This window comes from Vicia villosa, unplaced genomic scaffold (genome assembly GCF_029867415.1).
Source record: "Vicia villosa cultivar HV-30 ecotype Madison, WI unplaced genomic scaffold, Vvil1.0 ctg.003412F_1_1, whole genome shotgun sequence".
NCBI classification, from domain to species: Eukaryota; Viridiplantae; Streptophyta; class Magnoliopsida; order Fabales; family Fabaceae; genus Vicia; species Vicia villosa.
In genome coordinates, this window is record NW_026706199.1 from 109636 (window position 1) to 124886 (window position 15251).

Genomic DNA, 15251 nt, shown 5'->3' on the forward strand with positions numbered 1-15251 from the left:
ATCCGCTAATGTAAGATTTTAAATCTTTTCAATACACTCATTACTTTTTAGACTTGGTTCATGGTTATTAAGAATAGGCGTTTATGATTTGATCGATAAGCTCTGATTTCATATTAAAATTTAACCTAAATCATTTTTACTAAACCTACTTATAATGTTAGGGGGTGCTCTTTTATATAAACTATTTCAAAGCTATTTTAAAATAATTTAGTGATACCCGTGCATGATCAAAATAATTATAAGAGAAGAACATTGATTCAAAAACCATAGCTTCTCAATGTAGGAGAAATTCTTTGATAAAATCTTCATCTCAACTAACTTTCCTTTCATTAAATTCATCCTCAAAATTAATTGTGGTCCTTCATTGATATTTTGTTGGACATTTTAAATTACTTAACTTGTCATATACTTCATCGATCCTTTTTTAGTTAAATGTTTTGACAATTTTGGCAGCAAATAACCTATATATACACCCTCCTTCTTGTTTTCTTATATCATAACTATTTGCATACCTAGTGAAATGGCATTTGAAACTAAATTCTGGTTTGTTTACCATCTTTGTCTCTTGATTGCATGCTTCATGCAACACTGTGTCAATGGAAATTCATCTCAAGTGCCTTGTCTTTTTATATTTGGAGACTCGTTCTCTGACAGTGGAAATAACAACTATATCCCAACAACTGCAAAAGCTGATTACAAGCCATATGGCATTGACTTTCCCAAAGGCCCAACTGGAAGATTTACCAATGGGAAAACACAAATTGACATAATTGGTAATAATTATTTGCATCATTAAGAACCTTTTGTTTTTAAGAGATATGAATTGTTGGCTTAATACTTCATGTGCAATTAATATTCCAGGTCAGGTTTAAAAAATATTTTCATTATTATATTTAAAATAGTTTAAATTTGTATTTCATCCCAACTGATATATTTCGTTTTTTTTTTTTGGTTTCAATCTCAATAATTTTACTTGTTTGATTTTGGTCCGTACTAGTATATATATTTTTTTTTCCTTTTTTTTTAAGTTCATACAAAGTAGTTTACTGTACATTTAAATGCACATTATGATTGATAAAATATTTAATTTGTATTTCTAAAATTAATGATATGAATATGTATACTGTAACTAAATCAATTTAATATTTTAAAATTTCAAACATAATATACCTGTAAATAATTGACAGTGAGGCCTATAAATATTGGAAGACTTATATGAATCTTTTAAACTCATCACAGATGCTAATAGTTAAATGTTGCAGGTGAACTACTTGGATTTGACAGTTTCATCCCACCGTTTGCAAATACTACTGGCTTTGATATAATGAAAGGTGTTAATTATGCATCAGCTTCTTCTGGAATTCGTAATGAAACTGGAAAACGTACAACGGTATTGCATCTATTTATCCATCTTTATTCCCTCAGCTCCATACAAATAATTAATGTCTTTAATTTATTTAAAGTTTGAATTATTAATAATATTAAACCTAACAAAATTAGTTTAACTTAATATGTGCAGGTTACTAATATTGACTTTGGACAGCAGATTGAAAATCACAAAACTATTGTTACTCAAATTGCTGTAAAGCTTGGAAGTAAAGAAAATGCCAAACAATATCTAAAAAAGTGCCTGTATTATATTTATATAGGCACCAATGATTATGCATTAAATTATTTTCAACCCGATCTCTATAATACAAGTCGCATGTACAACCCCGAAGAGTATGTCAAAGTTCTTATTGACCAATATTCTGTTTATGGAAAGGTACACACAAATATATAAATTAGTTTTAATAGCTAGTTATAAAATACTATATGAAGTGTTTTATATTAGATAGGAGTATTTTGAAGTTAAAATTTATTTTTCATAGAATATAAATTTGTTGTTTTTGGTTGACAGGCTTTGTATAATTATGGGGCAAAAAAATTTGTGGCAGTTGGGCTTGGAAAGATCGGTTGCACTCCAATGATCCTCGCTAATAGTTCTGTGAATGGATCATGTGTTGAAAAGTTAAATGATATTGAAGCAATATTTAGTCGCAAGCTTAGATCTCTAGTAAATCGACTCAATACCGAACATCCTGATTCCAAAACTATTTTTATAAATACTACTGCTATCAGAGTAGACCGTTCACATGGTAAATATTTCAGCTAAATTAAACTTATATTCTAAATTAATATTGTTTATGGTTCACGTTCTTAATTATCATCTGTTAATGCCATATGTTCTTCTGGATTTTAGGTTTTACCAATTTGAATACATCTTGTTGTCCAATGAATTCTGATGGTCTTTGTATTCGTGGCTCAACACCATGCCCGAATAGAACAGAGTACATTTATTATGATGGTATTCATCCAACAGAAGCTGCTAACAAGATCACTGCAACAGCTTCGTACGATAGTAATAATAATCCAAAGATAGCTTTTCCATTGGATATTAAACGTCTCACTCAACTCCAACTTTATAAATAGTACAAGATACAACAGAATCCTAAAATAAACTCAATTTGTTTGCGTTACCAAAATATAAGCTCACTTTATTAAGTGTAAGCAATAAGCAATCAAATATTGAGTATAATAAATTACGATTGATGTTCTGATCCTTCGTGTTGCCTTTGTGGCTTAGTTTGATCCATCTAAAAATTGGTTCTTGCTAAATGTTATAATTAATGTTAAATAATTTGAGCTATTCGTATTCTATTTAGTTTCTTTTATGCCTATAAACCAGAAGAAGGAGTGCCTAGCATAGACAAAAAAAAAAACAAAAGAACTTCAACCCCTCAAAACTAATAAACTCAAACAAGACCTTTAAAAGTTCTCCATTGCACAATTTTCTATATTTATTGCAATGTCTGTAGTGTAAAAATTAGTTCTTGCTAAATATTATAATGAATATTAAAAAGATTTGAGTTTATTCGTACTCCATTTATTTTCTTTTATTTTGTTAGAAAGGAAGAAATCATTAAAGCAGAATAGACATATCAGTCCGACAAAACCAAATAAGAGCCTATTAACAAGAACGACGTAGACAAAAAAAAGAAGTTAAACAGGAAAAAAAATGTACAAATAAAATTTATTAAACAATGTCAACAATTTGAACAAATAAAACTCCTAGAGAGATAAAACCATAAAAGCCAACTCCACTCTACAAAGAAAATTCCGGCTAGAGATCATAGGATCTAGAATTACCGTATCAAAGCCCTCCATTACAGTATCTAGAACTATTTTTTTATGTACTTATTGCAATATTTATTGTGCAAAAAGTAGGACGAGGTTGATTGGAAATATACATATAGAGAAAGTCTCACATCGCTTAATTAAATATTTATTTTAAAGAGTGTGGATGTATTGGAACTTTCGGATAATTGAAGGTGGTCTATACGTGGTATCAATTTTTATAGTTGTATTTTTAAGTTATCATTTGACAATAGTCGTGGTTTTTCTTCAAATTTTGGAATTTCAACTTTACATCGTTGTGTAGTTATTGTGTTCATCCACTACAACATTTATTGTTTTTGGCAATAAATTATTATATAACATGTGTAAATTGTTGCTTATGAAAAGATTAAGCAACCATTTTTGTGTGTTGTCAATACAAATTTCGCCACACCTCACAAATGTTCCATAAATTACTTGTGAGATCTATCTTTAGCGTTCATGTTATTTATCTTTAAGTGATTGATAAATGTCCCCTAAACACTTATGAGAATAATTTTATATTATTGCATCATTCCAAAAAAACCCTACATTTCTTAAATGCTGCATACAAATTTCATAAAAAAATATATTTAATTTACACAACACCTTATACTTTACCTTCAAACATCATAACATTTTATTTAACATTTCCTTCAAATATTATAAAATTTATTTAATTTAATAATAAAAATATATTCTCAATTTGGCCATTATAACATTCCCTTCAAATACATTATCAAATTTGGCTATTATTTACTTTAATGAAACTATTGAATACATTCTCAATTTTCACTTAGTATAGATTTGCTTTACAATCAAAGACAATTTATTTAGTTGTTCGATTTCCTTGGGATAAATTTGCATATAATTCTTCCCTGTTTGCCCAATGATGATTTCCCCTGCTAGACATGTTACTCTGAATATCATTCACAGCTTTTTCCATCCACATTGCCTTTCCTCCCACTGTCTTCACTTCTAACTATGCTAATGCTGCTTCTGTTGTTGTTGTCGTTTATGAAGGTTCTTGTTATATCTTATCAGCGTCATTTACATTATGTAGGTTGAATTAACAGCTGCGGAAGTAGAACCTGTTGCAACATTTCCTGCCTTACAATATATTACAAGTTATAATCAAATAGTAGTCAGCCTTGGTTGGGTTACCTTTCTTGGGGTTAAATATTTATCTCGATCAAATTTACAAAGACATTGAATATTGCAAAGCTAGGAATTTTTATTCTAGACATAACTTTGCTCTTTTTCTTTGACACAGGTTGGAAAATATTGATGAAATTTTATGGTCAGCTCGTCTATCTGGATATTTATTCATCTATTGTACTTACTGTCCAAACCTCCATTAGTTTACTTTGCATCTATCTGCAGCAGCCATGGTGAAGCACTACAGACCCGCCGTGAGTACTGAACATCTCTTATTCTCCCTTTCTAATAACTATGCTTTTGGAGAATGTTCTTACTGGTAACATCTTCTTGTGTTGTATTTTTGTATGACAGGGGAAGAAAAAGTAGGGAAATGCTGCCAAATTTCTCACTAGGACTCAGGCACTTAAGCAACTTCAAGTCAGTTTACCCCTTTTCAGGTCTTGTATAGTATTCTCACAATCACTTTGAATAGGTTAATTGTGAAAACTTTGTTTTTTTTCTTGGGTTTTTTAAATTTTAGGAAATTATGCATTTTGAAAGGTGTAACTCCTAGGGAACCTAAGAAAAAGTTCAAAGGAAATGATAAGACTTACTACCATTCTAAAGATATTAACTTTCTGCATCACGAGCCTTTGCTGGAAATTCATAGAGCAATAAGAGTACATGAAAGGAAAATCAAGAAAGCTGAGGCAAAGAAAAACATTGAACGTGCAAATCGGTTGCGGGAGAAAACACCAAAACCCAAAATTGATAGGATCATTCGACAGAGGTACCCGAGATTCGTGGATGCCCTTGGAGAGTTGGATGACTGCCTTACTATGGTACATCTTTTTTCAGCGTTACTTGCGACCGAGAGCAAAAAATTGATGTGGAGCGGGTCCATAAATGCCGAAGACATAAACATTGAACTATAATAGCTTTAGATTAATATGTTGTAATAATATTATCTTATTTATTTATTTTCTGCTCCTGTTATATAGATTGGCACATGAATGGCAAGCATTCGTATCCTGTACTCACAAATTGAGAAAAACATTTGTGTCTGTCTGTTAAAGGCATATACTACCAGGTACCAATTATGGCCATTTGTTATGTTAATTGATCGTAATTATATGTTTTATGTACTTATTATGTTATTTGTGCAGGTGGAAGTTGAGGGCCAGACAATTTCTTGGTTAACTCCTCATTCACTGCAGCAAGTTGTGTCTATTGATGTTGACATTCCTACTATGCTAAACTTTCTGCAAATATATGAGGTGAGTTTAATTTCATATTTTAAAAATGTATGTTCATTTTTTGCTTACTCATTGATATACTTTTCATTTGAAGTAATAGGGCTATAAATCTTATTCATGGAAACACATAATTTTAATAAGTTCAGTTGTGTTAGGATCATCATGTGATTCACGTGTAAACCAAATATAATTATACGATTCCAGATGACATCTATATACTTATTGTTATGAACAACTTCTAATTTCTTAAATCTATATAAAAATCGTTGCAGCCTCTTCTTGGTTTTAACAATTTCCACCTCTACCATTCCATAAAGTTGAAGTATCCTCCAATACTTGATCCTCGCTTGGAGGCTTTGGTAGCAGGTACTATTTTCTCAAAACTGTAGCAAACTATAGAAACTTGAATTAAACAGTCTTGTAGAGATTTAGTTTATGCGCTAATCAATTTTTTTACTTCAAGTTTTGAAGATCTATATGAACTGTCACGATATGCCAATGCCAACACCAGACCTGCCATACTGAATTTTGAAGCTTCTCAATCAGTTGAATCTGAACAACGGGAGTCCAATCCATTTAGGGCAGAGACCGATAATGAAAATTCTGAACTAAGACTTTCTCAACTTCAACATCAACTGCCTTCTAATGAACCTGGTGCACTAATGAACCTTGTTGAGAAAGCTGCTGGTGAAGATGAAGAGGAATATGATGAAGAGACACGACAATGCAAAAATCTCTTTCAAAATGTCAAAATCTTCCTGAGCAGGGAGGTATGACCTTATATAGCATTTGTTGAGTTAATGTTTGTGTTAGTTTTTTCAATATAAGGTTTACGATCTTGTAAAATGAATTCATGTATGGGTTTGTGATGTTAAGAACAGGCATCATCTCTTAAAGGATTATACTTAAAGTACTAACATTTATAAAAATAACCGGTTGATGAGATAGTTGAGTGGTTTACATATTTACTAGTTATTAATTAATGTGTTTGTGTTAGAACTTGAGGGCTACCATTTTTTAACTTAAGGGCTACACTTTTAGATTCTTGCAAGTGCTATTTGTTAATCGGTAATGAATCTCTTAAAGATGGTAATGAATCTCTTAAAGATGCCAATCAAGGTTGGGTCAAACACTTCAACTATTACAACAAAATATGGTCCAATACAAGGTCTTGTTTTTCATTTTTTTTATTTGTGTTGTTTCATTGGTAAGTTATATTGAAAAGGGAGAAGAATAGATGTTCAGTACTCAGGACGAGTATGTAGTGCTTCACCACGGCTGCTGCAGATGGCACATCTAAGAATGAATGAAACTTTCTATGTTGAAGTATTTGAATTTAATATAAAATGGGATAATTTTTTAATTTTAGTGATTTAACTTTGTCATGGTTCTTAATGTATTTTAAAATATTTATAATTAGTCATTTAATTTTAATATTAATAATATTTGTCATTGTAAAATTATAAATTTATTATATTTTCATATAATAAAAATTTTGTTTATTGAAGTTTCAGTGGCAGCAAAAACAAAATTTATATTTAAAAAAAATTAAAATTTATATATGTTTTAGTGACATCTAAAAAGTCGTAGGTATAAGTTTTACTAATTATAATACTAGAATAACCTGTCGTGACTGTCGTATAGCTTTGTCTGTAGCTAAAAGTTACAATGACATCCAGCGTCACACCACACCCCCTTAAAGTTGATTCCAAAGGAGGGTGTCACTAAAAGATTTGCAGACATTTAGCAACAGATTATTGACTTTTAGCGACAACTTTTGAGTGTAACAGAAAGTCAATTTTCTCGTAGTGTTATAGACACTGTTTGTAAAATAACAAAATTAACAACATTGTTTACAGGGTTAAGTATGTTTTTGATCCTTATAGATATTTCAAATTTTATTTTTAGTCCCTATTAACAAAATGACATATTTTAGTCCCTATAAAATTTTGAGGGTTAATAGTAGTTGACCCCCTGTAATGTGAGCGTGTTTTGGTTTACCCCCCACCGTTGCCAAAGGCAGGTTTTGGCAACGGTTTTTTTGAAAAAACCGTTGCCAAAAGGTAGGGAGGGGGAAAAGGAAAATTTGCTAACATTACAGGGGTGAATTACTATTAACCCAAATTTTCATGGACGCAATTTCAGTACCTACTATTTTTTTAAATTTTAAAAACTATTTAATTACATTTAAATTTTTAAGTATTTGAATAATTTTTTCATCAGTGTTTAGAATACTATAAACTATTTCTTTACGAAATTACAAGCATTTTTAAAATAAGAAGAATTAAATATCAATTTTTTAAATTTCAAAAGATGAGGATAAAAGTAATGCAAATCTCGACTTAGAAATTAAATTCTGAGTTCTTTTTTTTGAAGAACTTTTTATAACCTTCTAAACACCAAGTCTAAGTTCCAGTATTCATAACCGATTATGATTAATTATATACATTCTTTTTCTTGTATATTTTATTTCATGTACGTAAAAATTTTAAAAAGATTAAAAAACATTCATAAAAATAATTCAACAAGGCCAAGTCTAAGTTCCAGGATTCATAACTGGTTCCCACGTACAGTGAAAGACGAAAACAAATATGAACTAATGCAAAGGTAAAACAAAGGGAGGGAAAGAAACTATGCCCAACTTAATCACGAACGACAAAACTAATTCGCGAAGATATTGTCGCCGATCATGTTCTTGTGCACTGTGAACCATGTTGCAATGGTGGCATGGTTGTGTTACTACGATTTAGGCATGTCAACTTGTCCCCATTAGCGGAGATCCCCATGGGGATTCCCCGTTTGGGGCCCCAAAGACGGGAAATTTTCCCCCCACGGGAACGGGGATGGGGAAAAAAGTCTCCCCGAAGGCACTTCGAGGACGGGGGTGGCGTAAATATCCCCCGCCCCGCCTAAAATAACATAATGTCCTTAATTTATGCATAATGTTAAATTATTATGTATTTCCAAAGCCTTTTCATATTCTTTCATGAAAAACTGAACTGCACCCTTCCTGGTATAACCCTTGGTGAAGGTTGGATCAAGCTCAATGCACTTCTCTGCATCCTTTAAACCTTCAGGCATTGCCTCCAGTTTGGTGTGTAGCATGCAGCTCTATTACTATAAGCCTGAAAGAAATGAAGAATTCAACATATTAGGAACCACGTTAACACAACCACCAGGATCGCCAATTGTATTAAAAAAATATGAGTACCCTAGGATCTTTTGGGTTTCTTCTTAAAGACTTGGTGTAATGCTTAATAGCTTCAGGATACTTCTGCTGCTTAAAGAATTCATTCCCTGCAAGTCAATGATAACAAAGTCAACAAAACAGATAAAGTCAAAAGATATTAAGGGTTAGAGGTTTAGAAAAAGAATGTTTGCAGGAAATGAAGAACCTGGAAGATCACTATATGAATTACACATATGAAACTATTATAGAGTTGGAAGATATTGAAATGTGATTTGGACTTTTCAAGGAAGAATTTGAAGTATAAGTTAGAGTATCATTTACCATAAAGAGAACCATTATTATAAAGAAAAATGACAATGAGCAGGTCGAGATCCTTTCCTTGCAGAAGGTGTATATGAAGAAGTCCTTCAAAGTTCAAACAGACATTTTTACAAACACTTTCCATGCATCCATCTCTCACATTTGAAAGTTCAAATTTACCTATTAATTTTACATTTAGCATAAACAAATTGTTGAGAAATTACAAGAAAAAAGAATCATAAAATTTGGAGTTAAATATCTAAGAGGAACGGTGAGAACTTACTTGGGTGTGATACAAGCACACAAGAAAAATAAAACTTGATTAGTAATTAGATAGAATCTCAACCTCGTTTTGAGGGTGAGAATTAGGGTGGCTTTGGTTTTGGTTAAAGATGAGCAAAAATATCGTCAGAAAAGCGTCCTGAATCGTTATTGTAGATTGAATCAGATAAGGATGATCAATGACGTTGCTGCATTGAGCTCACCTGTGTTCTCGAATCGTTACAATTGTGTGTGTCAGTTTTCGTTTTCGCCGATGACGATGATGTGGTCTGTGAGGTGAAGCTCGCGTTGGTGTTTGCGATTGCGTTGAAGATTGGAGGAAATCTGTGCTGAAAGTTGATATTAAAGATGGAGGATCTGTAGGTTGTGCTTCTGTTGTTGATGCACCATGGTTGCTGTTGAATCTGCTTGAAGGATAAGGTTGTGTCGATGTGCTGCAGATGGATGATGGGTTGTGTGTTGCGTTGTTGCGATCTGAATAGTGAGGCAAGTGAAGTTGTATGTTGGAAACTCTTTTGCAGGTTTAGATGCGTCAATGAAACGAATGTTTGAAGATTGTGGATATGTTTATTTGCGGTGTCGAGTTGAAGTGTCGAGTTGAGTTATAAAATTAAATAATTTTTTTAAGCAATTTAAATTTACACCCGTTTTAAATTTAATGAGAGTAATTGAGATCTGATTATAATAATATTTTTAATTTACATCCGATTTTTAATAAATAGAGTATAATTTATCACATGTTAATCATTAAAATGAAACTTTATTTACAAAATTGCCATCACGTTTCTAATTTACACCCGTTTTTAGAATATCGGGTGTAAATTTTTAAATTATATTTTTCTTTTTGTACTAGTGATAATTTTATGTTCAAAGATGTGTTTATTGAAAGTTCACTGGTTCTAGCTTAATTTAAATTTCGTGCTTACTATCTAAGAATTTGTGGAAAGCCAATTGGTTGGGGCTAAATTGTTTGGTTTTAGCAGATTCTTTGTTAGCACATTTTGAATCATTTTGTCAGCTTCTTAAAGGAGATGTATCTATAAGTGTTAGTGGTCTTTTATGGGTTGCTGCTACATGGGCAATTTGGGTTAGCAGCAACAATGTTTTGTTTGTAGGTGATACATGTGATTAGAGGAAATTACTATTACGATGAGCTCGACAAACTAAAATGAGTTGGATGGTGTTGTTTTAGGCTTGGACTAAAGTGTCAAAAGTGCCTTGGTTTAGTTGGGTGTAAATTTTTAGTTTGCTTTGTGGTTGCAGTTTTGTCTGATCTTGCACATCAAAAAAAAATTATATACATTGTGTTGGTTGGAAAACTATTTTGTTGTAGGAAAGGTTTTGCCTACAATGTCATGTTTTTCAAGTGCAATAAAGATTAGTGGAAAATTCAAGTCAATCATGTTTTGATGCATTTTGGATTACAGAAGGCGTTTAAAGGAAACATTTCCAACTTCAACAACGAAAAGTGAGAGGAATTAGATTTGAAAGCTTCGAGTACATTCCACAAGTCTTTTGCTAACAAAATTATTTAATATGATATGCAAATGGCATGTTATTTTGTATCATTTTGATTTTAATGTAATATATAATTTTTGGATTTCAATGTATTTTTTGGTTTTGATGTATTTTCTTTTTGTTTATTATTAGAATTAAGGTAATTATTTATGTGGTCCTCTTATAATGTTTGTTTTGACTTTTTTGTATTTGAAATCAAGTAATTATTTATGTTACCTTTATATTGGTTAATCTTCAATGTATGTCATTAAAGTGGCGGGCAAAAATTTATGTCACTAAACCCTTTTGGATGGGAATACATTCTTAAAAACACATGTGACAAGCAAGAATTTATGTCGCTGTACCCTTTTGGATGGGAATGCAATCTTAAAAACATGTGTGATTATTTGGATTCTTTATGAAAGATGTGTTGTCTTTGGTTTAGTGCTAGCAAGTCATAAGTGTCTAACACGTGGTATGAATGTTTGTCAAATGTTATAAAACCGATTGTATGCGAGGGAGTTCTTCTATGTAAACTCTTTCAAAACTCTATCTCTAATTATTATGAAACTTTATATTTTTTCAATAGACCCCTCCAAGCCCACCACTCTTTTAAATTTAGTATAAAAATATTAAAAGTGGACATCTATGATCTGATTGACGGACTCTGATATTATATTAATATATAACCTAACTTATCTTTTCAAAATGTTGTCTCAACACTCCCTATAAACAATTTAAAAATATTTTAGTGATACCAATGCATGATCAATATTTAGGAAATTCATCATTTGGATCTCATAATTATTGGAGAAAGTATCATTAATGCAACTAATTTCCCTTTCAAACAAATTCATTTTCAACATTGACCTCTTATTGTTCGAAGGGAATTAACCCATTCAAATTTTAGTTCCATCAAAATTATATAACTTATAAAATCTGTCATCAGTTTCAAAATTAAAAGTAATTGTGGTCCTTCATTGATATTTTTTTGACAAATTTTTAATTACTTAACTTGTCATATACTTCACGATGCCTTTTTAATTAAATGTTTTTAAATGTTTTGAAAATTTTGGCAGCAAATAACCTATATAAACACCCTCCTTCTTGTTATATATGCATATCAAAAGCACTTGTTTCCTATATCATAATTATTTGCATACAAAAAAATGGCATTTGAAACTAAGTTCTGGTTTGTTTACCATCTTTGTCTCTTGGTTGCATGCTTCATGCAACACTGTGTCAATGGAAATTCATCTCAAGTGCCTTGTCTTTTTATATTTGGAGACTCATTCTCTGACAGTGGAAATAACAACTATATCCCAACAAATGCAAAAGCTGATTACAAGCCATATGGCATCGACTTTCCCGAAGGCCCAACTGGAAGAGTTACCAATGGAAAAACACAAATTGACATTATTGGTAATACCGTAATAGTTATTTGCATCATTAAGAACCTTTTGTTTTTAAGAGATATGAATTGTTGGCTTAATACCTCATGTGCAATTAATATTCCAGGTCATGTTTAAAAAATATGTTCATTATTATATTTAAAATAGTTTAAATTTGTATTTCATCCCTACTGATATATTTCTTTTTTTTTGTTCAATCTCAAATTTTTTTTTTGTTTGATTTTGGTCAGTACTGATATATATTATTTTTCTTTATTTCCTTTTTTTTTTTAGTTCATACAATAGTAGTTTACATTGAAATGGTCATTATGATTGATAAAATATTTAATTTGTATCTCTAAAGTTAATGATATGAATATGTATACACTAACAATATTCACAGTGAAGCCTTTAAATATGGGAAGACTTATATGAATTTTTTTACAAATCACATAAGCTAATATTTAAATGCTGTAGGTCAACTCCTTGGATTTGGGAAATTCATCCCACCATTTGCAAATACTACTGGATTTGATATATTAAAAGGTGTGAATTATGCATCAGCTTCTGCTGGAATTCGTAATGAAACTGGAAAACGTACAGCGGTATTGTATCTATTTATCCATATTTATTCCCTCACCTCCATGCAATTAATTAATGTCTTTAATTTATTTAAGTTTTGAAGTGTTAATAATATTAACTCTCACTAAATTAGATTAACTTAATATGTGCAGGGTACTAATATCGACTATGGACAACAGATTAACAATCACAAAATTATTGTTGCTCGAATTGCTACAAAGCTTGGAGGTTTTAGAAATGCCAGACAATATTTAAATAAGTGTTTGTATTACATTTATATAGGCACCAACGATTATGCATTAAATTATTTTCAACCCAATCTCTATAATACAAGTCGCATGTACAACCCCGAAGAATATGCCAAAGTTCTTATTGACCAATATTCGGTTTATGGAAAGGTACACACAAATATATATTAATTATTTTTATGGCTACTTATAAAATACTATATGAAGTGTTTTATGTTAGATAGGAGTATTTTGAAGTTAAAATTTATTTTTCATAAAGATATCTAAATTGTTGTTTTTGGTTGACAGACTTTGTATAATGATGGGGCAAGAAAATTTGTGGCAGTTGGGCTTGGTAAAATCGGTTGCACTCCAATGATCCTCGCTAATAGTTCTGTGAATGGATCATGTGTTGAAAAGCTAAATGATATTGAAGCAATATTTAGTCACAAGCTTAGATCTCTAGTAAATCAACTCAATATCGAACATCCTGATTCCAAAACTATTTTTATAAATACTACTGCTATCAGATTAGACGATTCACTTGGTAATTATTTCAGCCAAATTAAATTTATATTCTAAATTAATAACTAAATTGTTTATAATGTTAATGCCATATGTTCTTTTGGATTTCAGGTTTTACCAATTTTAATGCATCTTGTTGTCGAATGAAATCTGATGGATTTTGTATCCGTGGCTCGACACCTTGCCCAAATAGAAGAGAGTACATTTTTTACGATGGAATCCATCCTACAGAAGATGCAAACAATTACACTGCATCAGTTTCGTACGACAATAATAATAATCCAGATATAGCTTCTCCAATGGATATTAAACATCTCGCTCAACTCCAACTTTAAATATAGTACAGCATCCTAAAATAAACTCAATTTGTTTGCAATACCAAAATATAAGCTCACTTTATTAAGTGTAAACAATAAGCAATGACATATTGAGTAGAATAAATTACGATTGCCTTTGTGGCTTAGTTTGATCCATGTAAGAATTGGTTCTGTCTAAATTTAATAATTAATGTTAAATAATTTGAACAATTCGTATTCTATTTATTTTATTTTTTTTTAGGGTTAAATATGTTTTTGGTCCCTATAAATATTTTAATTTTGGCTTTTAGTCCCTATAAAAAATATATTGACTTTTAGTCCCTATAAAATTACTTTTGCACTCACTTTTGGTCCCTCTATAGGGACTAAAACTGATTGCAAAAATAATTTTATTGGGACTAAAAGTCAATATTTTTTTTGTAGGGACTAAAGGCCATTTTGAACAATTTTATAGGGATTAAAAACATATTTAACCATTTCTTTTATGCCTATAAACCAGATGAAGGAGTGCCTAGCATAGAAAAAAAAAGAACTTCAACAGCCAAAAAAAGTACAAAGAAAAAACTCATAGACCAAACCCCTCAAAACTAATAACTCGAACAAGAAGGAGATAAAACCATAAAAGTTCTCAATTGCACATTTTTCTATATTCATTGTAATGTCTGTAGTCTAAAAATTAGTTATTGCTAAATATAATAATTAATGTTAAATAGATTTGAATTTATTCGTACTTAATATATTTTCTTTTATTTTGTTAGAAAGAAAGAAATTATTAAAGTGAATAGACATATCAGTCAGACAAAACCAAACAAGAGCATAAAAATCGTTGCCTAATCATTTTACATTTGAAAGGTTTCGGCCCCCAATTTGCTCGATCCACCACTAACCAAACGGGGTAATGATCCGAAATATCTCTATCTCCTATGAATTTTCTCACCACTCCCCAATCTCTAATGATGTTCTCCGCCACCAAAAATCTATCAATCCTACTCTTAGTCTTCCCATCTCCACAAAACCAAGAGAAATTCTTTCCTTTTGAAGGAATAACGATTAACTCACTATCTTCAATGAACTTTAAAAACTTCCCCCACTCCAAATTATTGCTGAAGAAAGATCTCCCAATACGCTCTTCATAATTCTTCACCGCATTAAAGTCACCACCGATCAACCAACCTCCCGTCCAAGAACAAATATTTTAACTTCAATAAGATCCTCCATAACTCCCTCTTTAACACCAAGGAGCACGGCGAACAAACGTTGACAACATAATAAATAGAGTTATGCCATCTAACTTTTATTCTCAAATAACCCATACCTTGAAAACTACTAATCACCTCGATACCATAAGT

General features: G+C 31.1%; 2 protein-coding genes and 1 pseudogene across 2 annotated transcripts; all 3 read left to right on the forward strand.

Annotated features, from left to right (window-relative positions):
- The first annotated feature begins 331 nt into the window (after positions 1 to 331).
- Positions 332 to 2704, forward strand: LOC131640940 (GDSL esterase/lipase At1g29670-like). Its single transcript, XM_058911291.1, has 5 exons — positions 332 to 773; positions 1263 to 1390; positions 1520 to 1765; positions 1901 to 2138; positions 2243 to 2704. The coding sequence occupies exons 1-5, from the start codon at positions 521 to 523 to the stop codon at positions 2470 to 2472; spliced, it is 1095 nt and encodes a 364-aa protein (XP_058767274.1). The 5' UTR covers positions 332 to 520; the 3' UTR covers positions 2473 to 2704.
- A 1879-nt stretch (positions 2705 to 4583) lies between these two features.
- On the forward strand, positions 4584 to 6521 carry LOC131640942 (pescadillo homolog; annotated as a pseudogene).
- A 5472-nt stretch (positions 6522 to 11993) lies between these two features.
- LOC131640938 (GDSL esterase/lipase At1g29670-like) lies at positions 11994 to 14112 on the forward strand. The gene is made up of 5 exons (XM_058911290.1): positions 11994 to 12282; positions 12729 to 12856; positions 12986 to 13231; positions 13370 to 13607; positions 13697 to 14112. The coding sequence occupies exons 1-5, from the start codon at positions 12030 to 12032 to the stop codon at positions 13918 to 13920; spliced, it is 1089 nt and encodes a 362-aa protein (XP_058767273.1). The 5' UTR covers positions 11994 to 12029; the 3' UTR covers positions 13921 to 14112.
- The last annotated feature ends 1139 nt before the right edge of the window (positions 14113 to 15251 follow it).

Coding starts and splice junctions, on each gene's coding strand:
- LOC131640938 (XM_058911290.1), top strand. CDS start 12,030: ATGGCATTTGAAACTAAGTTCTGGTTTGTTTACCATCTTTGTCTCTTG. Junction 13,232..13,369: donor AATATTCGGTTTATGGAAAG/GTACACACAAAT, acceptor TTTGGTTGACAG/ACTTTGTATAATGATGGGGC. Junction 13,608..13,696: donor CAGATTAGACGATTCACTTG/GTAATTATTTCA, acceptor TTTGGATTTCAG/GTTTTACCAATTTTAATGCA.
- LOC131640940 (XM_058911291.1), top strand. CDS start 521: ATGGCATTTGAAACTAAATTCTGGTTTGTTTACCATCTTTGTCTCTTG. Junction 1,391..1,519: donor AAACTGGAAAACGTACAACG/GTATTGCATCTA, acceptor TAATATGTGCAG/GTTACTAATATTGACTTTGG. Junction 2,139..2,242: donor CAGAGTAGACCGTTCACATG/GTAAATATTTCA, acceptor TCTGGATTTTAG/GTTTTACCAATTTGAATACA.